The sequence below is a fragment of the Physella acuta genome, unplaced genomic scaffold (genome assembly GCF_028476545.2).
Source record: "Physella acuta isolate Inbredline_101_S28 unplaced genomic scaffold, ASM2847654v3 ptg001115l, whole genome shotgun sequence".
Lineage (NCBI taxonomy): Eukaryota > Metazoa > Mollusca > Gastropoda > Physidae > Physella > Physella acuta.
The window spans coordinates 159,962-184,854 of record NW_026732632.1 but is presented as its reverse complement, the minus strand read 5'-3'; the positions used below and the strand labels follow the sequence as shown (position 1 = coordinate 184,854).

Sequence of the window (24,893 nt, the reverse complement as noted above, 5' to 3'; positions counted from 1 at the left end):
CAGCCGTTGTTGGGTGGGGGGGGGGAGCTTTCGTTCTTTACCGCCTTGGACTTTGGTTCCAGTAAGTAGCCATAGTGATGGTCACACAGTACTGAGACCGTATTGAGAGATGGTCTGACACCTCACGGCCCCCTTTTCCTTGATCATTTCGAAAGGTGGTCACATGACCCCCACCCGCCCTAACAGTGGCGTAGCCAGGATCGTCTCAAAGGGGGGGGGGGGGGTTCCAATTTTTACCCGGGGACAAACTTTCGATTTGCACCACCCCCCCCCCCCCCCTCAAACTCGATTTGCACCCCTCCCCTCATACTTTATATATATACCGAGGGGTCTATGGGGGAGGGGGTTATGACCCCCCCTGCCTACGCCACTGCGCCCTAACCACTTCTGGAAGACGCCTATGCCCGTGTACCCGACCCATTACGCCACTCATCAACCGGAATCCGGGTTGTTTTATCAGACTGAGCCCGGCTGCCCCAGACAACTGGCCAGATTTATTCGCCAGTCCTTGCCAACGTTATCAACGTGTGCAGCTTTTCCTCCCCTTGATTCGCTCGTTTGTTTTCAAACTTGTCAGTTGCCGGCCGCGTAAGGCGGAATTCTTTATTCAAGCTCCCTGGCTTAAAGTTTAGAAGCCACGTAAGCCCAACGCATCCATTTTCATCCTAACTGGCATATCGAGATTCCATTTACGTCATAAGTATAACCCGAGTCTAAAATTATATGCACCGGGGTTTAAAAAGAGCTTAAATCTATTTTTAGATGGTGGCCTAAATAGATTCTTTATTGACATTTCTCGTACATTGTTAAGTTAAATATGGTTCATGTGTTATTGTGTTCACATTTTTATACCACCTTAAGAAGGTTGAAGTAAGAAATATTTTAGGGGATGGGTTAGTATAGGCTTGTCGATCTGTAGGAGTGAGGGGTTTTAAAAAACTAATTGGTTATAGATAGAGCAAGGGGGGGGGGGGGGGGGGGCGGTACATTAGCCGTTCAAGTTGTTCTATAGAGCCTTTATAAGTTGTTCTATAGAGCCGTTCAAGTTGTTCTATAGAGCCGTACAAGTTGTTCTATAGATCCGTACAAGTTGTTCTATAGAGCCGTACAAGTTGTTCTATAGAGCCGTACAAGTTGTTCTATAGAGCAGTACAAGTTGTTCTATAGAGCCGTACAAGTTGTTCTATAGAGCCGTACAAGTTGTTCTATAGAGCCGTACAAGTTGTTCTATAGAGCCGTTCAAGTTGTTCTATAGAGCCGTTCAAGTTGTTCTATAGAGCCGTACAAGTTGTTCTATAGAGCCGTACACGTTGTTCTATAAAGCCGTACAAGTTGTTCTATAGAGCCGTACACGTTGTTCTATAGAGCCGTACACGGTACACGTTGTTCTATAGAGCCGTACAAGTTGTTCTATAAGGCCGTACTAGACATACTAAGTACCAATGTTTTTCTAACCTCCCCCCCCCCCCAATCTGCCATTACCCACCCCCTCAGGAGTAAAAAATGTCTGAAAGAACCCTTCAAATGCACCCCGCTATATTTTAACTGTGGCGTTGATAAAAAAAAGGGTGTAGATCTATAACATTTAGTTTTGCGACCAATGATTAGTAACCTGATCAAGACTTTTGAAACTTCTTGTCTCTGATAATTTAAGTCTTCTGTACTCTTGTCCAGCAAAAATAACTTAGCACATAAGCACGGAATCACGGGATCATAAAGATTTCATTTCGCGCCGTCTGCCGAATGACATGCTAAGTGGGTTACTTCCCTTATAGTTCATGCTTAATGTAAGTGGTCGTTCTATATTCTTTTAATAGTCTTTTTTATTTCTGTACTAGTGCACACAAATCTTCAAATCAATATTTTTAAAAATATGTTTTACGATAATTATGACATTATTTTAAATCCTGTACTTTGTTTTAAGGAGCGTTATGAAACACGTGTAAAAATGGTATAAGGGAAATCATGCTAGTAAATTGTATGAATTTAGAGTTGGGTCCCTTAATTAATTGTCTAAATTTCTTTAAATAAAGACATTTGAAAAATGCACTTATTTATTTTTTAGTCTCGCTAATAGTTTGTAGTTAGTAGCTATATCCCTATCACTGATCACCAATAGTTTGTAGCTAGTAGCTATATCTCTATCACTGATCCCCAATAGTTTGTAGCTAGTAGCTATATCTCTATCACTGATCCCCAATAGTTTGTAGCTAGTAGCTCTATCACTGATCACCAATAGTTTGTAGCTAGTAGCTATATCTCTATCACTGATGCCCAATAGTTTGTAGCTAGTAGCTATATCTCTATCACTGATCACCAATAGTTTGTAGAAGCCAACCAATTAGAACAATAACTGTGGACAATCTGTATCAAACCAGCAACAAGTGATAATTATTTTATAAAAACTTAATAAAAACCATGTCATTTTAGATTTTTTTAATTTTGTTATTGAAATAGAAATGATTGTTCACAACTCTTATTGCTATTACAACACCATGAGAAAAAGTTTGCTTTTTTTTTTAAATATTGGTGCACTGTCAAGGAATGTAAAATGTTATCACACAATTCATTAAATTATCCCCCTTGACGATCTACATTTTAAATAAATTCAACATGTCTACACAGAACATAAATGGATTTCAGCTGAATTAAACCAAATCAAAATAATAACATGATAATAATTAGCTTTTTGTGTTAAATGTAAATAGACAGTGATCATAAAGTATAATGAGGTTGAATGAATTATGATTTGCTTTCAAACTATGTCATTTTTTTTTACAATAAGTACTTTGTTAAAAAATATCTTAAAATACAACAAAACTTAATAACCTAACACTCAGCAGAGAGAGACCTGACTCATAAACTATATTAAAATTTAAAAAGAAAGAAAAATATTTGAGTTACGTCCCCTTTTATTCCCCAATGTAAACAAATGAAATCACCACCAACACTACAAGTTTAGTAAACCTGACACAATACTTTGGGGGGGGGGGGGGGGGGGGGGGGTTTACATAATCAGATAAAAGGAACAGCCATGTCAAGTTTTGATTATAGAAAGATCAAATTAAGTTAAAAAGTTTTGTAACAATATCAAATCATTTTGTCCTTTTAGAGTTTAGAATACTTTTGCCAAGTTTACATCATAGTGTTGGTGGATTAGTCAGATCATTGTTACTTAGCTACTTTAAACAAGTTAAATATGTTAGTGATTTTTTTAAAAAACATTGATATAATTTATACTGAAGTGCTTAAGCAACTACTAAACAGTTTTTAAAAAAGTGAAATTATACATATTGCAAATGTATACATACATAGAACTTTTTTTTAAAAAAAGAACTTAAAAATATAACAGTGTGAAGACTATTTACAAGAATCACATCATCAGTATAAGGAAACATTCATGATATGTGTGACATTAAACAACATTGTGGTCATAGGGATTGTGTGGTCAACAAAATGCCCAGCTGCGTTTGATCTTGTGAAATAGGTTTCTGGCACCCGTTGAGCCCATTCAACCATTCTGTCCCCAACACACTTCACAACAAGATTTACATGTTTTGGCCAGATTTGAAAAGAAAAAAAAACTGATGACATTCAACTACACCCACACCATCTACGCCCTAGACTATTTTTAGCACCAATAAAGATAAGAAATTGAGGTAAACCTAGAAATGTATTTTATAAATCTAAAGCTAATTAAAACTGATCAAACGACAAGAAAAAAAATGATTTGACCAGGTGCATAGATTAGACAGCCCCCATCTACCAGTAAGCATTCAACTTCTTGGCTGTTTCCTCCAGGAAATGAACATGACTGGCGTAGAGCTGCAGCTCATGATTAAGCTCCATCCACTTAACTCCGGCAGCATCGGAGCCTAGCATAGATTGAAACAAAATAATTATTGTCCTTGAAGAAATGTGAATTGTTTATTGTGAGTAGTGTTGTTAAAGTCAGACACCTTAGAGAAATAGAATTGTCCTTGAAGAAATGTGAATTGTTTATTGTGAGTAGTGTTGTTAAAGTCAGACACCTTAGAGAAATAGAATTGTCCTTGAAGAAATGTAAATTGTTTATTGTGAGTAGTGTTGTTAAAGTCAGACACCTTAGAGAAATAGAATTGTCCTTGAAGAAATGTGAATTGTTTATTGTGAGTAGTGTTGTTAAAGTCAGAAACCTTAGAGAAATAGAATTGTCCTTGAAGAAATGTGAATTGTTTATTGTGAGTAGTGTTGTTAAAGTCATACACCTTAGAGAAAAAGAATTGTCCTTGAAGAAATGTGAATTGTTTATTGTGAGTAGTGTTGTTAAAGTCAGACACCTTAGAGAAATAGAATTGTCCTTGAAGAAATGTGAATTGTTCATTGTGAGTAGTGTTGTTAAAGTCAGACACCTTAGAGAAACAGAATTGTCCTTGAAGAAATGTGAATTGTTCATTGTGAGTAGTGTTGTTAAAGTCAGACACCTTAGAGAAATTCATAACACACTCTCAAACTCAATTATAACTGTAATTTATTAATGGTTCAAATATAATGCAGTCTCAACATTCCTAAAGAACTAGAAAATTTGAAACTTACCACCATGCAGTTTCAACATTCCTACAGAACTAGAAAATTTGAAACTTACCAGCATGCAGTTTCAACATTCCTACAGGACTAGAAAATTTGAAACTTACCAGCATGCAGTTTCAACATTCCTACAGAACTAGAAAATTTGAAACTTACCAGCATGCAGTTTCAACATTCCTACAGAACTAGAAAATTTGAAACTTACCAGCATGCAGTTTCAACATTCCTACAGGACTAGAAAATTTGAAACTTACCAGCATGCAGTTTCAACATTCCTACAGAACTAGAAAATTTGAAACTTACCAGCATGCAGTTTCAACATTCCTACAGAACTACCATCATCATCATGGAAGTTCATGGCCACGGTTTCCATCCACGCATTGTCTGTGTTCCGAGGGTCGTCTACGTAGCCTTTATAAATCTACAACATTTGCATTAATAATAATTAATACAGCCTTACAGATCCTAAACAAACATATCATTACCATAGTTTTAAATCAAACTCATTCATCTTTCATTTCACTTAAACTCTCACCTTCTTGTGAGAGTTTAATTTAATTTTACTTATGTATTTTACTACATCAATGATTGAGACCACTTCAGTGTTAATACTAAAGACAACATTTTAAAACCTAAAAATCAACAGGTTAAAAAGAAAATAATTACCAAAGTGCCATTGTTGAAGACCGTGTCAATGGCCTTCAACATTCTATCCTTTTCTTTTGGTGAAACTTGCATAGAGTTGAGCGCTTCTTCTCCAAACTCCCTGCGCAGTGTGGCAGAGATGTTTTCTCCTGGGTCAACCATGCCCTATAACCAATGAATAGAAAACATGATTGATTAGTGCTCAAATTATTTTATTGAAAAATATATTAAATATTTTGTTTAAATTCATCCTTAAGCATTAACTAATTCCTTATATTGTAATGTAATACCTTTATAATAAACATAATTATGATTCTTAATTTATAAAAGTGAAAGAGTTCCTCTTACACCTGGGATAGCCCATTCCTTATTGTCAGTTCTCTGGACAGCAACAAATTCTAGAATGTATTTCCCATCTTTCTGTAATTTTTCTCCTTTTTCGTTTCTTTTCCACCTGCAAGCCCAAATTTTCATACTATAATCAAGTATAAGGCAAAATATTTTGAATACAAAGGATATAATGGTATATGGTATAATATGGTATAATCAATCACCAATAAACATTCATAGACAATTTATGATAAACACACTGTATATACATTTTTGTTTCCTTTGATGCAGTTATATGATTGTAATTGCAGTATTTTCTAATACTAACCTAGTGACAATAGGATCTGCTGCGTGATTAGGTCCCCACCTACCCAAACAGCCACGACCACTGATGCCAGTTCGTCCCACAGGGTTTCTGTGCTCAATTTAAAAAACATTTTTAAAACAAACCAGTTTTATAGCAGGGGTTTAAATGATGAAATCAACATTCTCTTTGCTTTTTTAAATAATAAATATGAAGGAAAAAAACTTCATAAAAAAACACAACTGGTTTTTTAACATACAGTAAATTGGTTAAAATAATGCCGAGGCTTTTGCATAAAATCTTAAGTATAAATATTTTTTTTAAATATCTGTAGGAGAAAAATTATTTTAATCATACTTAGGACGATCTGATCCATCCAAGTCATATGTCCCATGATAGCTGATTCTGTTCACGTCCCCATCTACTGTGTTAAACCTTTTCGGACTAAAATGAAAGGTTTTTTTCAAACACATTCATTAAAGTTGTCATACAAAACATACATCAAGATTATTTAATCATTACATCAATAAAATTACAAAATAAACCAGTAAGTAAAATATGTATTGTAAATTGTAATTATTAAATTCTTATGGCTTTCATTTTTTTTAGGAAGATAAGCAAAGTTGAAGAGACAAAATGTTGGATACATACCTCACTTTCCCTGTATCAGCCCATTCAGGAATTGGTTTCCCACTTTTACCAGAAACTGTGTCTGAGGTGTATTCATGTGGCTCGTATTGATCAAACTTCACACTCCAGCTGACCTGGTCATCTTTAACAGGTGTTCTGTCCTCTTTAGAACGAGGATACGGCTTTAAAGTGAAAAACATTGAGGTTTTTTTACTACATTTTGTTTTTGTTTAAGCTAAACAAAACAGTTATTTTAAAAATTATGGAGTGATAGCAAATGCACCCCTTGCTTAAACTGACAGCAAATGTATCTTATTCACTTCAACTAAACTATTACTTATTCACAAAATAAATGCAAATGACACAAGTATACCAAGACAATCAGAGAACCATAAGGTTCCCATTCACTTTAGTTGGTCCTGCACTGGTTGTTTAAAAATTACACACGGTTAGCACTAACCTTACTCCTTGCTTTTATGTGCGTTTTGGGCGCCTTGTTTTCCTGTAAAATTAAAATTTTATCATCTTTTTAAAAAGTAGTACATTTTGAAATAAGTGTATTATTATACAATAGTACTGACAATTAAAATTAGAGTGGTAAAGAATTATGAATTATAAGCTTTTACTTAAATCAAAATGTTTGTTGTCATTATTTTCTAACTCAAATTTGACAAATTTCTACTGAAGTGATTATTTTTTAGCCTTGCACATAGACAATGAATAATATCTACATTGCAATCCAATGAGATACAACATTAATTATTAAAACTTTTAAAAATTAATGGGTGGATTATTTATGTATGTAAAAGAAAAAGTACTGACCATCTCAAAGCTTTTAGTTAAATCCTTCTGTAACAGCTGAATACTGGTCCCAGAAGATACTGATGCTTTGGGATACTTAGCAAACGTATTGGTGGATCTTCCTATACTTTTGGCATTTATTATACTTATCACTGAATTGCGATATAACTGTAAGTTAGGCAGTGCCAGATACTTTATAAGAATGTCTTTAGATGGTCTATAACATATATTCCTAAAATAACAATTCCTAATTATGCAGCAAATAGGAATCATTAAGGAGCAGATGGTTAACACCTAAAGATGAAGAGAAGGAAAATATAGTCAGTGTCAGTATAGTTCAGTATACATAACAAGAACCTATTAAAAAGATTTTTATTAAATGAGGGGAAAAGTAAGAAATGGACAGTTGGTCTTCAGCTGTTGTGTTGAAATCTTCTCAATTACATCTCTAAATTTAAAAATTTTCTTCCAAAAACAATTTCAGACTTTTTGGCAAATTTTTAATTATCTTTCCCCATCATCATACATCATTATAACAAATCAGAGATCCCTCTTCACAAAATGATGTCACACTTTAGACTTATTATTAGATCTACATCCCCCCTCCTCCAGAGAAAGAAATCTTTGTTTAAATAAAGCCTTAAAATTAAAGCCATTATTTCTTAAATTATAAATACCAACTGTGCTGACAATTATGGGTGTGGGGAAATTGCGAGATGCGAAAAGCGAAATGGCGAGGCGGGAAAATGCGAGAAGGGCGCGAAAACGGTCGGTCACGTGACTTTTTGTCTCGCATTTTACCACAAGCCGATACTTACGCTGGGTGGTGTTGAAATGCGAAGATTTCTGCGAAAAATTTACCGCACCCGATTTTCAGTGGTATTTGGTCCAGACTTCAAAGACGTTTCGTTTACATTGTTAAAACTTCCGATTTTTCCGTCGCTAGACATACTGATGATTTGTCAACTCCCCCCATCTTTTGTGTCGACTTAGAATACCACCTTGTTCGAAACTGACGGAAATACCGCCGACGATAGATCAACTTCTGTCTTTTGTGTGGAACGCCGAGGCCGCCTGATTTACCGTCTTTGAAGATCGCCGTGCCCGGATCCGCTGCCGCCGCATACATATTTTCTATTGTTGCATAGAAATTTTGTATTATAGCCGCCGCCTACGATTTTTTTCTAGCTTTTTTTTACCATATAAATCTAAGCACAAGGAAATGCCTACATCATTTGGATACTACAAAATAAAGTGACGTCACCGATATTATCAGTTGCTCGTGCTATATGGTAAGCTATGGGCCTACATCAAATATTTTAAAAATTAAGTTGAACTTATCTGAATTTTTTGGTTTTGGTGGTGGTGTTATTTGGGGTCTTCCATAAATGACGTCACACTCGTAAAAGGGGGGGGGGTCTGTAATTTTATGACGATGTGTGATGAGGGGGAGGAGGGGGGGTAGATGTGAAGTCACACTATAAAAAGCAATGTTAGAAAAAGAATTTTAGACGTTTTTTCGCGTTTTAGAAAACTGTTTTAATAAAGTGTAATAGGAATTTATTAAAATACTCTATTTTGACCGAAATTAGACAAGATTTTGGGAAAATATCGATGTTTTAAAAAAAACTCAACTGCTGGTGACAACAATGAGCAAGACATTGCCAAAATTACAGAAATGATAAAAAATAAAAATTATAAAAAACGGAAAACAGATGTTGAGCGTGCGGATGATGATGATGAGAACATGGGTGCCAGTGTTGTTTGTGGGATGAACGAGGAGGTCAACTGTGATGAGAATATGAAATGTTGTGAATGTGGATTGGAAGAAGTAGCAAAAGAAAAATGTATAAATGGGAGTCTAATGAACTGGGTTGGGTGTACTATGTGTGAAATATGGTGTCACTAGGTGTGTTTGAGGACTGTTTCAGAAGATTTTGTTTGTAAATTTTGTTTGTAATTAAAATTACTTAAAAAAATAAATTGCACTTTTTAGAATTGTTTATACTTTTACACTTTTTGCAAGTACAAAAATCCATAAATAGATGTTGCAAAATATCTCTCCTGCTGACAAGATTATACCAATTCACAATGACACAGCTCACGTTTGTATAAACATGAGCGGGCTAGATTTTTAAATTAATGCCGACTGAGACGGGAATTTCCTCTCGCTAACAAGAGCGGGCGATGACAGTAGCACAGCAACGATGTTAGGATTTTTAAATAGATAGATCTAGATATAGATCTATCTAGATCCTCTCTATCTTCTTAGTATCTAGATAAAAAATAACATACAACACTCGTGTTAAAGGGTATGGCTAAATGCTTGTTTATTTTAAAACAAAAAAAATAATTTAAATAAATAAACATGGAAAAAAAAGGAAAAAACTTTTTTCGCAAAAAGTGTCTCGCTATTTACCCTTAATTCCGCAGGTATGTCTCGCATTACCTTCTCGCATTTTCCCGCCTCGCCATTTCGCTTTTCGCGTCTCGCAATTTCCCCACACCCGACAATTATTTATAATTGATCAATCAATATTTTTTCACAATTTACAAAACATTGGTATTAAGTTTTAATAATTAATTATTTAACTAAAGATTATTTTTAGTTTACTAATATTTTTGCCAGGTTTTCAAGTTCAAGTTGTTTTTATTTGTTAGTTATAGGCCCTAGTTTCCATGGAAATAGATAATAATAAATAAAAATAAAATATTTTTTGAACAGCTAACCCAGAAAAATAATATAGGCCTAAGTCTTAATCCGAATAATTGACCTAGAATCTATCTCCTAGGCTATTTCTAAATAGGTCATTTTAAAACAGAAACAGGTGATTTTCTCTGAAGTTGTTTAATTAAGCTAAACCATTTACACATAAAAATAAGTTAATAAACATCAATACAAATTTTTATTTACAGATACTACTTTACTATAGGGTGGAATCCTGAGAAATGTATTCGCAGAGGTTTGTTTTTACGATTCCAAGTATACGATACCAAATCATTTAATAATAGAAAAAAAATATTTATGTTTTGGTACTATTTTTGTCAGCTATAACGACATAATTTTTTTATCATTACATTCTAATAGTCAATGGTGTGAAATTTCGTTAAAAAATAAAAAATATCTTATCTGTAAAACGAATGTAGATCTACATGATAATTACAGAAAGTATCGAGTACAACTAGCGACTGTGCCAGGAAGTAGAAAGGTTTCAAAGTTATTATAGTATAGATCTAGAGAATCTATTGCCGTGTAGATCTATATATTTGTAACGTTAACAAATACTTACTGCCAAAAGTTTAGAGGGTTGTAATCGTCAATTTGTGTATATCGGGTATATTGGATAATATCCAATAATACATGTGGCTTACACCTCGAAGCCTAATAGGCTATTTACTATTTAAGCCAGTTTACTTTAAACCCCAAGAGAAGCTTATTTAAATTAAGGCATCTTAATTCTAGACTGCTAAGTGCTGTACAAACATACAAGGAAAACAAATCTTTCTGGAAACTTGCGAGTTTTACTTGTCAAAATGCCGGTTTTTAGCATTGCAACAAATCTTAAACGGGATCAGATCCCAGAAAACTTTGTTCGAGAGGCTTCAAAATTTATTGCTTCAGAACTTAAAAAGCCTGAATCTGTAAGCATGATCATATTTTTGAGAAATCTATTACTATTAGTTTTTTAAATAATCTATTGACACTGACAGCCATGCCAAGGGCGGTAATTTACTCACTACTGTCGACATTGTGTTTTGATCTGTTTTGTATAGGCCTACCATCGTTTTATTTAAATAGATTCTACTAGCGTACCCAAACTGTGCGTTGCCGCTATCTTAGAAGAAAGGCTGGTAATCTATCATTTTACTATTTAGTTTAGGTACGTTAAATCGGCAGAGACTAGTTTAAGTAATGTATGTGACTCATTAAATTTTAGCATGCTAATATTTCTCATTTTTAGGAGGATTTATGTTTTGAAAGTTACAAAAATGTTTTAAATTGCATTCATTTACCCGTTTTTAAACATTTGTATTAATAACTTCAGTAATAAATAAAGACTAGTGATGTTTTCATCAATATTCAGTTATCTATATTTGACACACAAATATATTACAATATACTATATACTTCTATTAAAGCCTTAAAAATAAGGCAACTTTTTTTGACATTACTAGCCTCCTACGATTTTACGCACTTAAAACGATAGATTACAGAAAAGCTAAAGCATCATTTTAGAGGATTTCACCAGTGTGTTACCAATCATGTAATTTAGACAATTGACATTTTTGTTATTTATGTAGGCCCAAACAATGCTAGCAATATAGTTCTTGGATCCTAGTTGTTGGGGCTAGGTTTGTCCACACTACCATCTAGACACCCCAGGGAGTGTTGTATGAAAGCCATAAGTGTGTGTTAATCACCCTGTGTAATAGAGAGGTAGAAAACAACTTATCGACCAACCAGGTGTTTAGGTCATCAAAAGAAGCTATCAGGATCCACTCATTACACTACTGCAGGGACGCCGAGTGTGACTCCTGATTCGGTTTTGTCATTGAATGTTGTAGCCCACAATGTCAGAAGTGTAGGGTGCTCTTCAAAATGAATGTAGGTGCCATAGTGTTTCAGTTTGACAGTTGAATCAAATAGTACACTTGACTCCCTGTGTAGTATGCCCAATTAACAGATTCCAGGTGCTAAAGTAGCAGCTGGTGAACTCACTGTGCAAAACAGCACCCTACTTCCCCAATTTTCATGCCAATTGAATAAAAAGTGTAGCAGTGCATAAAGGACACACAGACAGACATACTTTCATTTATTTATAGAGAGAGAGGCTAGCGTGCCCATCCTGCTAGTTGCTGCAGTCTCTAAGAAAGCCTGATGCAATATATTAAGAGGATTTCATAATTAGTGTGAACTACAACACCAAATCAATCTCAATTAATTTTTACCACAAAAGATGCTATTTCTTATATTTTCCAGTATGTATTGGTACAAATTTCACCTGATCAGTTAATGACATTTGGTGGCAGTGATGAACCGTGTGCTAACATTTCTTTGAGCAGTATTGGTGTGGTTTGTGCTGATAAAAATCGTAAGATGGCTTCAAAGTTATGCCAGTTTATTGAGCAGCATCTTGGAATTAAGCAGAATAGGTAGGAGTTGCTTTATAAGATTAAATATTTTTATTTTAAACACTTAACCTTCTATTAGCACTAAACAAATATTGGGAAAACACATTTTTTTACCTCTATTTTCATATTTAAGCCACACAAGTAGGTATTTATTTTGAAATGTCCACTCACATTTAACTGTTTGATTAAAAAAAGTGTTTTAATACAGTGCATGTTTACCTATTTTTATTTAGGTTCTACATCAATGTTCATGATATTGATGCAGCTTGGTGCATTTGGAATGGCACAACATTTGGCTAATAAGTGTCTGAATTGTTTTGAATCTCTTCTTATCATCATAAATTTAAACGTGTTGTGCTACTTTGTTGTCAATTTTGTTGTGTTAAAAGTTGATCCTCCTTTTTTAAGTTTTGTTTTTGTATGAGATTTTTTTTTGTTTGTTAACAAGCCTTCAAGTTTGTGTAGTATTATTATGCACATTTTTAAATTTTATGTTTATAAACATTTTGAAAACTTGTGACAATAAAATTTTGTTTAATGTGAGCATTTATTCATAAAATAAATTTTAAAACTAGCTTTTGCTTAGTTTTGTGTTTGTGATCCCTAATCTGTCATGTTCTACAAACTTAAATTTATATTAAGTGGTAAAACACAGGGTTCATGTGAATTTTTTTTTACTTGTAAAAAGCAAAGCAACATTATGAGAGAAGATGTAAGGTTAAGGTTAATTTTAGTGTCGCTTTGACAGATTTATTATTGTGAGCCTGCAAGACAACTGACATCTACTTTCCTCCAACGAGAAGCTGCCAAACTGTCGTGCATGGGTCTTTATACCCAAGAGAAATGTAAAATAATATAAATAATCCCTTAACCCTTGTTGGTGTGTCAAGGGCTGTTCCATGGTGGTGGCCACCTCTCTCCATGCCTGACCACAGCTGGATGTGTCCTTATAGGTGGCTTGCCTTGGTCACAAACACGTGGCCATCAAAGATAGTCTAGGAACTCTTGCCCCCTGGCAGGTGACCAGTGTGGCAGCGTTAGCATCTTTTGTTTGAATTTTGGGAGTTTTTTTCCCGTGATGGGTTGCTGTTGCCAGCTTTTGAGCCTTATCTGCCTGGGGTTCAAACTCTGGACATTTTGGTTCAGCAACAAAGATCTTTACCAACTCACAAGGGAAACAACAGGCATAAACTCACTGGAGTTCTTATCTATTTCTAACCTGGCTTTAAAATATAATGAGAAAATTCTGTTTTGGCATAGGGTAATTTTTAAAAAATATTTGTTTAACCACTTAACTTTTATAGACATAATGTAATTATTAATAACTTAAAAACCACTTAAGGTCGACAGGTGTTTTATTAATTTTCCAAAAAATTGACAACCTCTCAGATACACAGGGAATTACAAACTTATATCGAGAGAGTATCATATTTAATTACAACTAAATATTATAATCATACTATAATTTTAATATGAACAAGAACAGTCATAAAATACACTGAAATTATGATGAAGCTCAACTTGATGAAAGGAAAAAAGAATACACTATTAAAAACTCTGGAAATGGAGTTTATAAACTGATAATTAAACAAATGACTGCGCTTTTAGTTTTAGAATATTTTTTTTATATAATAATAGTTGTTAATTACTAATTGCTCCCCTTTCCGTGCTGAAAAAAATATCACAGGCAATTATTTTTATGTGTATTTCTTTTGGGTATTTATACTGCGAAATAAAATGAATGTGATTGACAATGTAAACGTGCATGTCAAAACATTAAAAATCACAGTATAATGAAAGAATTGAGAAGTTAACTGTAGCCACATAAAATTTGTAACCAAGATTTTCTCATGCAGATTAATTTGACAATTTAAATTTGTAGAATTCCATAACACTTTAAAGTTTTTTTGTAATCTATTAGTGCAAATACCCTTTATAAAAATTGAACACATCTTTAAAAAAAAGGATGACAATTTAAAAGATCACATGAAAAAATGGACTTAAAAACTACAACTATGTTGTTTATTTAGCAGTTAAAAAACAACAACCGATCAATGAATGATACACAACATCTATCCCAGTAATGGCCAGCCATTTAAAAGATGTTCAACTGGAGTAGGTACTGTGTACATTTTCAAGAGACCACTGCTATTATTCAACTCTTTCAACATTTCAATTAACTAAATACTTGGAATTATAATTTACAAACAAAATAGTTCATGTTTATTATTCAAATATTGTTTCAGTTTAAGAAATGAAGTTGAATACATTTAGTGTTGGAAATAAAAGAATCTTTTCTAAGTCTGGCCATTACCGATCCACAGCGTCACAAAAATTAATAAATATTTTATCCCCTTCATATTATCTAATCATTCATACATGCAGCCAACGTATAACTGAAAGCTTTACATAAGTGCTGATAATTTCACACAAAGAAAAACTAAAAAATTCTCTTGATTTTTGCAGAGTAGCACAAATCTGCAAGATTTAAAGCTAGATTAGAAATAAAATAATACTGTTACAAAGAATAAATCATACTTTAAACAAGTAATATTAAATACAGTATTCAGCATTAGAGTTGCCATTGTGAAATTTAAAACTCTAGACAGAATTGAAAAGCTGTTAGACTTACTGCACATCTTTATCTGTTATTTCATACACTGAAATTACATTTAAAAATACGCTATGCTTTAATAGACAGATAACACATCAGTATAGTTAAATAAATAGAGAAAATTTGCCACCATGCATACAACAATTTTTAAATATTACCAATCATTTGTAGCATAATCTACAATCATATATACTGTTAGTGTTCTTGATGGTACTGGTAAAATTCTATATACATTTTAAAACTTGGAAAAAAAGTGTAGCATAAAACTTAGTAGACATTAATATCAATCAGATCAAGTTAATTCCCTAATATAGGTGGGAGTATAGGTAGTACTGTTATTTAGGTAAATACATAAAAACAATGTGTTCGTATTCCCTAATAATTATGTGCAATTCTGTCTGTCTGTATATATATGTATATATATTAATTTATACATATATATACATATAAATATACACAGAGAGAGAAATAGACATTTTAATTCTATTCCACATTTGTATTGGAAATAACATATACCTTAGCTAGCCAATTTTTTTACAAAGCCATTATAGTGCTGTTATAATTAAAGCACTGCCTAAATAATTTAACAATTCAAACCATGATGTAAACCTCTGGATGAAATTTTCTTTTTAGTCCTAGTTTTTTTATGTCATGGAAAAAGTAAAACAAATTACAGCATATTACATCGTTGTTTGGTAGCTACATGTGGACCTCTACATTATACTACATTCTTCAAAACAGTTCAAAAACAAAGGTTTCAGGTTGTAACTTAAAGATAATTTACCATGCACTAGAAGTATTTGCTCACCCAAATACTGATTTGATCTAACCAAGCAACAATCTATCAATACATTTAGGATACAAAGTACTCATTAGCACAATCATGCCACCTGTGAGATATATCAACTCTACTAGTTATTCCACTTTAATATTAATCAAACTTTCCAATTATCAAGCTTTTTATGTTTTAAGTTTCTCTTCAGTATATAAAATAACAGGTAAACCAGTAATTATGTTCTATAACCATGTATGGATATTTTTAAAAACCTATGGCTGCTGAGTAAAAGTGTCAAAAGAATAAGTTCTATGTAGAGGTAACACATATAACAGTGATCTCTTCTTTAATGCTCTCATATTTTAAATAGATAAAAGTGTATATATATGTATCAAAAAGGTAGCTTAACACAGAAAAGATACAACATTTAAGCAAAGTTGTATAAAAAAACTAAGTCAAAAAACAAGAAAGCAGAAATTGTGTAGCCTTAAATAAGTACAGAAAAGAAATATACACTAGGCGTACAAAAAGTGTGAACATATGAAAAGATATACTGACTTAGATATCACTAAAAACAAGATGCCATTATTTTACATACACGACAAATTATTTACATCAATAAAATGCACTTTATAGTAACACTTAAAAGAATGAGAAACTTTTTGTATACAAACAAAACCACTCACAAAAAATATACTAAAATTTAAAATAAATCTCTTAAATGCAGAAATAAAATTTGATATAAGGCTCTATCCATAGAATTGTTTTGAAATATCAATCTCAAGTTGTAAAATTGATGTAAAACATTTGATTTCCCAAAATATGAACATTAAAAACCTATTACAGAGAAAATTGTTTGTATTCTAAAGCATGAATTATTATACTGCTCTATAACCACTAGTACAATTTACTACTTTAAACTTGATGGATATAATCAAACACAACATCATATTATTGTTGAATGTGGATTCCTAAGCTTGAGGTATCAGATGTTAGAAACTACTAAGCAGCTTATGATACAGAATCAACTGGGAGGTTCAGTAGAGTTCAAGTTTATCAAAAGCTCACAGACTGGACCAAGTCCTGTGCAATTATTTAGACAGAAATGTAGTAACTTTCAAAGAAAAGTTCATTTCTTATTAAATATAGGTAGAAAAGTATTTCTTTTTTAAAATCAAACATGTTGCAAGTAAAATAAAAACTTGTGTGACTAAAACTATATCAAACCTCCTAAATATGTGGTTTAAATCAGCTGGAGTTTATAAATATATAATTATCGGAGTAATAACATTGCTAATTATAACTAAAACAACCATCTTTCTTCATTGACACAGTCTGCAATAAGCAGCAGCTTTCTGCTTTAAGCTGAAGACTCCTTAAGATTGTCAAAATACTCCATCAGCTGCTCATATGTCATCCCCATTGCTTCGTAGTCCCATTCAGCTTCATTGTACCCCATACCACAGTCATTATCTGGAAGAGGGTTGGAAGTTATCCGAATGCTGCATTCTGACCCTTTGTAAGTGGACACCATGCTGCTACGGTTACTCTCAGAACCTGCTGTTACACTTCCAGTAACTCCGCTAGTAGATTTGCTATCGTTGAGTTCATTACTTACAGGTCTTCTAGCAGAATGGCGGTGTCTTTCAGTGGGTAAGGCGTTGGGCACAACCATTTGATTACCATTAAAATCTTCTTCTGCCATTAAAGCATGATTGCAGCCAGCATTTGCTGCACCGTGTCGTTCCAGTGTTGCACGCCCAATCCACACCCAATCAGGAGCTTGAGAAATGGATCCCGTCATGATTCGTGAATTTTTAGGTGAGCGCTTTCGCTGATATCTCACCATGAAAACAGCACAGTTGGCAGTGAAGACTAGAATGGCAAAAACAAAAACAGCCACCAAGACATACATGCCTATTTCTAGTGGAGATGGATGCTTTACTTTAGTACTGACAGGCTGCTCTAGGGCTTCTGACTTGGGCTCCTGGGTCACTTCGTCATCATCAACATCAGGCAGAGTGTGGGTGTCAAATTTATCAACAGGGGAGACCTTATGTTTAAAACATTACAATCTTTTGAAAATTCTTAACCATAAAATGATTTCATTAATAACAAAATTAATTTTTTTATAGCTAATTTTTAATTATGAAAAAGCATTTAAGTTTAAGAACTATAAAACCAAAAATGAATAACCTACAGTACCATAAAAATTTGATAGTTATTTAATGCAGACAATGAAAATATATATTACCTTGGGAGCAGGCTTTATAAATTTACTCTCTTGATGCTTTAAACTGAAGAATTCATCTTTGCTCATAATTTCTGAATGATGATCATTCACATTCACATCACTTTGAATCGCAGCATTGTAATTGTCCATATCTTTAGTAAATTCAACCTATCCAGATATTTGATAAACATGTAAAAATCTATTTATTAATGGCTACCATGAAATAATTTACTTTTTTTCCTCTGTTGTTTTTTAATGTGCTATTTGACGATAGCATAAAATAGAATTTAGCTTGAATATTAAGATTGTAATCATATATTGGTATACTTCCTAAAAAAAGAACATTGCTTTGTTTTTGATGAAGTTGTTTTTTTTATAAATCTGCTTACCTGAACATGGACATACTCAGCATCCAGTGTGCGAGGTTTCTTTTTCGTGCATGCTTTAGTTTCTCTCAAGATGACCTTGACTATTTCACCTTTGCCATTACCAACAGCTCTAATGCTAGGAGGAAAATTTGCTTCAGTAAAGTGTTGTTTTGTCACTTCAACTATATCAGTATTTACTGAGGTCACCACCAATTCATACTCCTCTGGGTCTACACTAGACAATGGCAGAGTTGTCCCATCTTTAAATTCTATATCAATGTCAAGCAAAGCTTCCTGTGGAGACAACAAGAACAAAATAAAAAATGCTTATTCAACTACTTTTTGATGTTTAAATACTAATATTTTTTACATTATTCTGTACTAACCTGTGATTTAGAATTCAGTTGATCTCTGAGATAAACAGTTGCTAACAAAGCACCAGGTATATTTTTATCCTCTGAAATGTGCAGCTTCATACCACTAACCACGCGCACCATCATGCGCTCTATAGCTATTTTATCTTCACCAACTTTGATCTCCCTAGTACCCAGTATTTTTCCAGAAGCGGAAGTAACCTAAAATAATCAACCAATAAATAAGTTTGAACTACCACATTGTATTACTTCATATAACAGCAAAAGCAATCACAAGTATGAAAGCTAAAAAATGATCTGCTAGGTTGGTTGTTAAAAAAAACAGCTGTACCTGAATCTCAGTAACACCTGGTGACAACCCTATAACAGAGTCTCTCACTATTGTGGCTATATTGGTGTTCTTCACTTTCAGCCTGTCCATTACAAACTTTGTAACCTTGAAGGCGGTCTTTTTATTTCTATAGTACAGGGTGGCTTCACCTGGTACATTGATTGTAAACTTGGCAAAGACATCAATTAAAGACTGCTGATACTTGTTGCGGCAGGTTGGAGACTCAGCTTGTTCACTTTCATTCCCCATTATGACTCTTGAGTGGGTCAAAAGACCAAGATCAACACTTCTTTTTGATCTGACAAATACATGTTTCATTAGACACAGCTAACCAACTACATTAGAAACATTGGTTTAAATTTATTCACACACAAAACTGTTACTATGGTAGCTTACATGTGTTTGGGCTTATTGACTTTCCACCCCCTCACTTGACTCAGCTTGATATCTGAGAGTTGGATATCCAGCCGTGGGTCTGGAACCCAAACTCTGACGCCCACAAGTGCGATTTGGTCAGCTGTTCTCACCATGATAGTTACATTTTTGGCTCCACGAGTTTCTGTGCCATCCAAGAAAATATTTTCACACGAGCTGGACACCTAATAATAGAATTCAATGCATTGTGAAGGAAATGAATAACATTAACAAAGCAGGTGACTGAAACAGATTGAAATGGTTAGTTATGGTCCATTTCTCTCCCTGTAAATAAATACTCTATTTTAACTTTAATTCAAGCTAAAAAAAATATTTACTTGAAGAGCTTCATAATCTGATGAGCGACATGTGCAATCTGTTGTTATCTCCTTGAAGGTGTTATTGTAGGACACAGAATACACTAGCATATCATGAGTCAAAGCAGTTCCAGTTAGAATAGCTGTATTCAGAATATTGCGCTCCTGTTATAAGAAAAATATATATAAATCATTGATGCATATATGTATATTTTAAAAACTTGAAATATTCTAAGAAGGTGTCTATGTAAAAAATACCTTAAAATAAATGATAAAAACCAACCTTCAAAACAGTAACTATGTGATCTGTTTTTCCATTAACAATAGTAAATTTTGCAACTATACGGCTTCCTTCAGGGTTAAAAAAAGCATTCCTGGACAAACCATTCTTCTCGTAATCAACATTCCACACAATTCTGGCAGCTGATGTAGAACTAGTACTTGAGAGGACTCGAAACTGCCATCGCATAATTTCGTCGACTCTGAGGTTTGATGATAAAAGTTTTTTTAATTAACTAAAAAGTAATAATAGAAGAATGTGCTATGCAAGAAAAATCTTTTTAATTCTTTTTCTGTATGTTTAACAACTGTAGTTGCAATACCTATTCTTAACTAATTGTAAAAAGATATAATTATTCTTCACTATACTTACTTAGTTGTTTTTGTATTTTTAACATCTTGCTTCTGAAAAATTGTAACAGTTGAAGTCCCATCTTTTCCTTCTGACTCAAACTTTAAACTCCAAGGGCCATCTTTAGCTGTATAGGCTCCTTCAACAGCAATATTTCCTCTGATTTTTACTCTATAAAAATGTTGTAATGATCAGTTGGCTACTTACAGGCAGTTCATACACTCAATTTAATTTTTAATGTGTAAAACTCATCAAACGGACGTTGTTGGCAATGGTCGAGCTTCCATCTGCTAACCCGAAAGTCTCAAATTACAGATCCAATGCTAGAATCTGAAAGATGTCCCTGAGTCTACCCAGCTTTGATTTACGTTAGAGAAACAGAGGCGACTGGGCATAGTGTTGACCACACTATCCCCCTGTATGCCAAAGTCATTGAAACAGATATAACTCTACTTCAGTCTGCTACAGGTGTCTTGGGAACAAAAAGATGATGAAAACATATCAAAGTAAATTTTACTATATAACAAATGCTATAAAATTATAGAAGTGATAAATAAATATATATATATATATATATATATATATATATATATATATATATATATATATATATATATATATATATATATATATATATATATATATATATATATATATATAATATATATATATATAGTATTTACTTACTGCACAACAAACTCTTTTAAAGCTGAATTTTTCTCCAAAAGGACAGGTACTTCAAATTTGGAATTTGGCAAAAGGTCAGTCTTGGGGATCCTAAAGATTAGGTCTTTATCTCTATGCTCCTCATAGCTGTAGTTCTCCTGCTTGAGCTTGAAGGTGGAGATGAGTTTTTTCTCTTTGTTGATGGACTGAGCTTCAACACGAGCTGGTACAATAGTGTTGGACACACTAGCGCATTCTTGACTTTGCTCCACTCTAGATAAATCATAGAAGACTTGAACATCCTGGTCAAAAACAGATGTGTTGGATGTATCCCACCAATGCTCTGGGATGGTCAAGCTTGCAACACACGCATTACTGTCCCCGTTTAGTACACACACTGAAGTATACTGTTCATTCCCTCTGGTCAAAAAGATTTGAGCACACCAACGTTGACTGTAAACATAATAAACATTATTGAATTCCTGTTTCTGTTTTCTGGCTATTGATACATGGACTAAAACCTGCACAAGCGGATTGGAATATGACACCTTCCGAGAAACAAGATGTGCACTAACATCCATATTGTGAATTATATGTCTATGCATATCAGTTTCAATGTCACTTGTCTCATCAAATTTTAAAATGTTTGCAAGAACTTTATTTGGCACAACCTGCATTGAATGAAACAGAATTATTATAAGTCAGTGAAGAGATCAAATATAAATAGCACACTTTAAAAATATTACATATTATACAGTACCCACCTCATACATTTCAAACGGGCCATGGCTTGCTCGAAGTTTATACACCTCAGCTGGATGAGTTAGGATCAAGGATTCTTTCACCACATTAGGCTCTGAAATTCTCAGTTTGTGGTATGGTGATTTTAGAAAGAATCCATCTTTACTATCATCAAGATCTAAGTTTATACACTGCAAGCATCCTAAAAAAAGAAAGGAAAAAATAATTTAATCGTAATAATAAAAAAAATTTCAAACATAGATACAAATTAAATTATTAATTAAAGTTACGTGTTAGAAATATCAATATGAAAATTAATTACTATAGGTCTATAATTAATGTAATTTAGGCCCTATGTCCATTTATATATTACAAATATTTAGTTATGTTGGGTCTACCTAATATATATACTTAGCCTTTTTAACTACATTTTTAATTAAATTGCTTTCTAACTTAACCTATAACATTGTAAAATATAGGGCCTATCAATTATAAGAAAAAAAAAACAATTTAAGCCCAAATAAAAATTATGTTTTAAAAACTCTAAATTCTATTCATAGCCTACAAAAATCAAGAAAACCAGAATGAACTTTATCTTCTATATTCTTGCATCTAGATTAAAATGAATGAGATTCTGCTAGGTCAGCAAATTCATACATTTATCCAGTGAGGACCCTCACCCCTTTTCAGTCAAAACTCAACTGCAACAACCTACCAAGCCATAGTTAGACTAGGGCTCAAAGGTAATTTCCGGTCTGGTGCCAAATGACATACAGATATAATAAAAAATACACTGAATTTGTAAAAAAGTAGCACACAGTAAGATAATTCAAAGTAATAATATAAACAATCTAATTTAAATAAATAGGTCAGGCCACATACCACACACAAATAATGTGTCGTGCCTTAGCAAAATAAACAACAGTGAGAAAAAAAGGCTTTACTGCTCATTTTAGCCAATTTTACACGTTGCATATTGTCAGGCAAATTAATAGCAGGGGATCGGAAGAAATGGAAGGAAATGGTGGAGGCATAATGTTCAATAAAGAGCAAAGAGGACTAAGTCAATTAAGTCAATAATGTCAGGCACCAACCAAAATGCTGCGAAAGTGCGCATTAGATTGGTTGGCAGCTGACACTACTTGTGACTACTACACTTAGACTACACTAGTCTCCTTCCATGAGCACTATGGGCCTAATATATAAATATAATGACATCTATTTTCAATAGGTGCCTACTTACTTTTCATGAGGATCTAATCTAGAAAATATTCTAGCTAGATCTATGGGGGGAAGGGGGCTAAGACCAAACTAACGGTAACAGTGTCTGGCACTGTCTGGGTGTTAGATCTAGAAATCTAGTAACAATACCATGACCACAGCATTAAGTTGAATAAGTGCAGCAGGCATTAGATTAGCCTAGGCAGGGCTTTAGTAGGCAGGCTATAGGCCTAATCTAATGTTATTAATATTTAGATCTAGACAACTGCTAGTCTTGGACCTCAGAAGTTCAGTGAATGTAGATCTAGATCTAGATTTCTAGATCTTATCTACACAGTAGATCTCTAGATCTAGACAGACAATCAAACTACAGAAAAAAACCTGTTCTTTTTTTTTTAGTTCTTACCAAAAGAAACAAAAACAACCAAGCAAGAGAGCAGAGTATAGCCTGGTTTCTCAGCCATGGTTAATTAATATATCTTTGAATCTTCGTTATATCAAATGCAATCAATACAGCGTCTATCAGAATGTACGTGCATGACCCAATTCGCTGACCAGCGAAAGGTGCTCGCTTCCTTCGATAGGCACTGTTCCTAGTGTTATTCTACCAATAATCCGCCATCTTTGGGCCGTATTACAGATCGCAAGAAACGGAAAATTATCTCCGAATCTGCATATAGTTCGAAGCTAATATCAAAATATAAAAACAAATATTGTAAAAATCTACTTTTTTCGTTTTAATAAAATATAACATGTTACTATTGTATATATTATTTTAAATTTATTAACGAGCTATTTCGAATTTATAAATGTATTTATAAATGTTTATTACTTTGTATTCATTCCCCTTTTCCATTTTCTTTTGATCTTGTTAGGATCTACTTTTAAATAACATGATTGTCAGTCTATAAAGCGCTAGGCTACTACTTGAAAGCTAGTACTACCAAAGTGCTACTTGTTTTTTTTTAATCGTTTTTAAATCTAGCAACAGTTGGCAAATAAACGTGTGATGTGGAGGGAAGGGGAGTAAATCTATAACAAATTATGTCCACATTAGTGGCTCCCGACAAATGAGCTGAGGGTTCCTACATATTATTGACACGACAGAATGATTTCATAGATATGGTTCCAGACAAACAGGTCAACACTTTATGACCAATTTTAGTGAGATGTAGCTTAACCAATTTACCCAACCCACCAACCACACATATTTTCCCTCCACTACCACAATAATCTTTTTTTTTTCAAAATGCCTCTTATAAATAACTATTATAGCGTGCCCGTCCCCGCACAATGCTGCGGTCTCAGAAGAAAGGCTGATGAAATATTTCAAGAGGATTTCATCAATGCGTTACCAATCCTGTATTTTTAAACGCGTGACCTTGTTTTCTACAACCGAGTTATTTCAATGTAAGCAAAGCAGCCGCTATATTTCTTGGATCATAGTTGTTGAGGGGCGGGTTTGTCCAGATTACTGCCCATGACGCCCCAGGGCGGCCGCGTGAAAGCCTAGAGTGTACGTTAATCGATTGTAGGAAAAATGGTCACAGGAAAAAAAAAACAGGAAAAAAGTCACAGGAAAAAAGTCACAAATATATATTTACATGGAATTTGTTAATACTTTTATGTATTAAATATTCAGAGAGTGCAAATTAACTTAGGATTAATTTAATGTAATGTAATGTGTGTAGGTTGTATAAGCATAGTAATTTTTATAATTCATCTAAAAATATTTAGTATGAAGTGTGTGATTGTAATTATGTTAAACATAATATCAATAGTATTCAATAGAATGCTCC

General features: G+C 33.5%; 3 protein-coding genes across 7 annotated transcripts; 1 reads left to right on the top strand and 2 right to left on the bottom strand.

The window, feature by feature from the left end:
* Positions 1–3,010: 3,010 nt before the first annotated feature.
* Positions 3,011–10,243, bottom strand: LOC131955916 (ADP-ribose pyrophosphatase, mitochondrial). Of its 5 annotated transcripts, none has more exons than XM_059320235.1 (10): positions 10,205–10,243; positions 7,298–7,570; positions 6,936–6,977; positions 6,497–6,657; positions 6,203–6,289; positions 5,870–5,956; positions 5,560–5,665; positions 5,233–5,376; positions 4,870–4,987; positions 3,011–3,875 (listed from the first exon to the last, which is right to left on the bottom strand). In XM_059320235.1, the coding sequence occupies exons 2-10, from the start codon at positions 7,547–7,549 to the stop codon at positions 3,763–3,765; spliced, it is 1,110 nt and encodes a 369-aa protein (XP_059176218.1). In that variant the 5' UTR covers positions 7,550–7,570; positions 10,205–10,243; the 3' UTR covers positions 3,011–3,762. The 5 variants fall into 5 exon arrangements, with proteins under 5 accessions (XP_059176218.1, XP_059176215.1, XP_059176216.1 ...); XM_059320232.1 differs by having other exon boundaries at positions 10,191–10,223; XM_059320233.1 differs by having other exon boundaries at positions 10,200–10,221.
* Positions 10,244–10,678: 435 nt separating this feature from the next.
* On the top strand, positions 10,679–12,985 carry LOC131955917 (macrophage migration inhibitory factor). Its single transcript, XM_059320236.1, has 3 exons — positions 10,679–10,918; positions 12,258–12,430; positions 12,643–12,985. The coding sequence occupies exons 1-3, from the start codon at positions 10,811–10,813 to the stop codon at positions 12,707–12,709; spliced, it is 348 nt and encodes a 115-aa protein (XP_059176219.1). The 5' UTR covers positions 10,679–10,810; the 3' UTR covers positions 12,710–12,985.
* A 761-nt stretch (positions 12,986–13,746) lies between these two features.
* Positions 13,747–23,731, bottom strand: LOC131955907 (transmembrane protein 132E). Its single transcript, XM_059320215.1, has 12 exons — positions 23,501–23,731; positions 21,897–22,075; positions 21,154–21,803; positions 20,488–20,637; positions 20,119–20,317; positions 19,857–20,000; positions 19,501–19,703; positions 19,105–19,402; positions 18,786–18,974; positions 18,421–18,693; positions 18,053–18,199; positions 13,747–17,851 (listed from the first exon to the last, which is right to left on the bottom strand). The coding sequence occupies exons 1-12, from the start codon at positions 23,556–23,558 to the stop codon at positions 17,159–17,161; spliced, it is 3,183 nt and encodes a 1,060-aa protein (XP_059176198.1). The 5' UTR covers positions 23,559–23,731; the 3' UTR covers positions 13,747–17,158.
* Between the last annotated feature and the right edge of the window lie 1,162 nt (positions 23,732–24,893).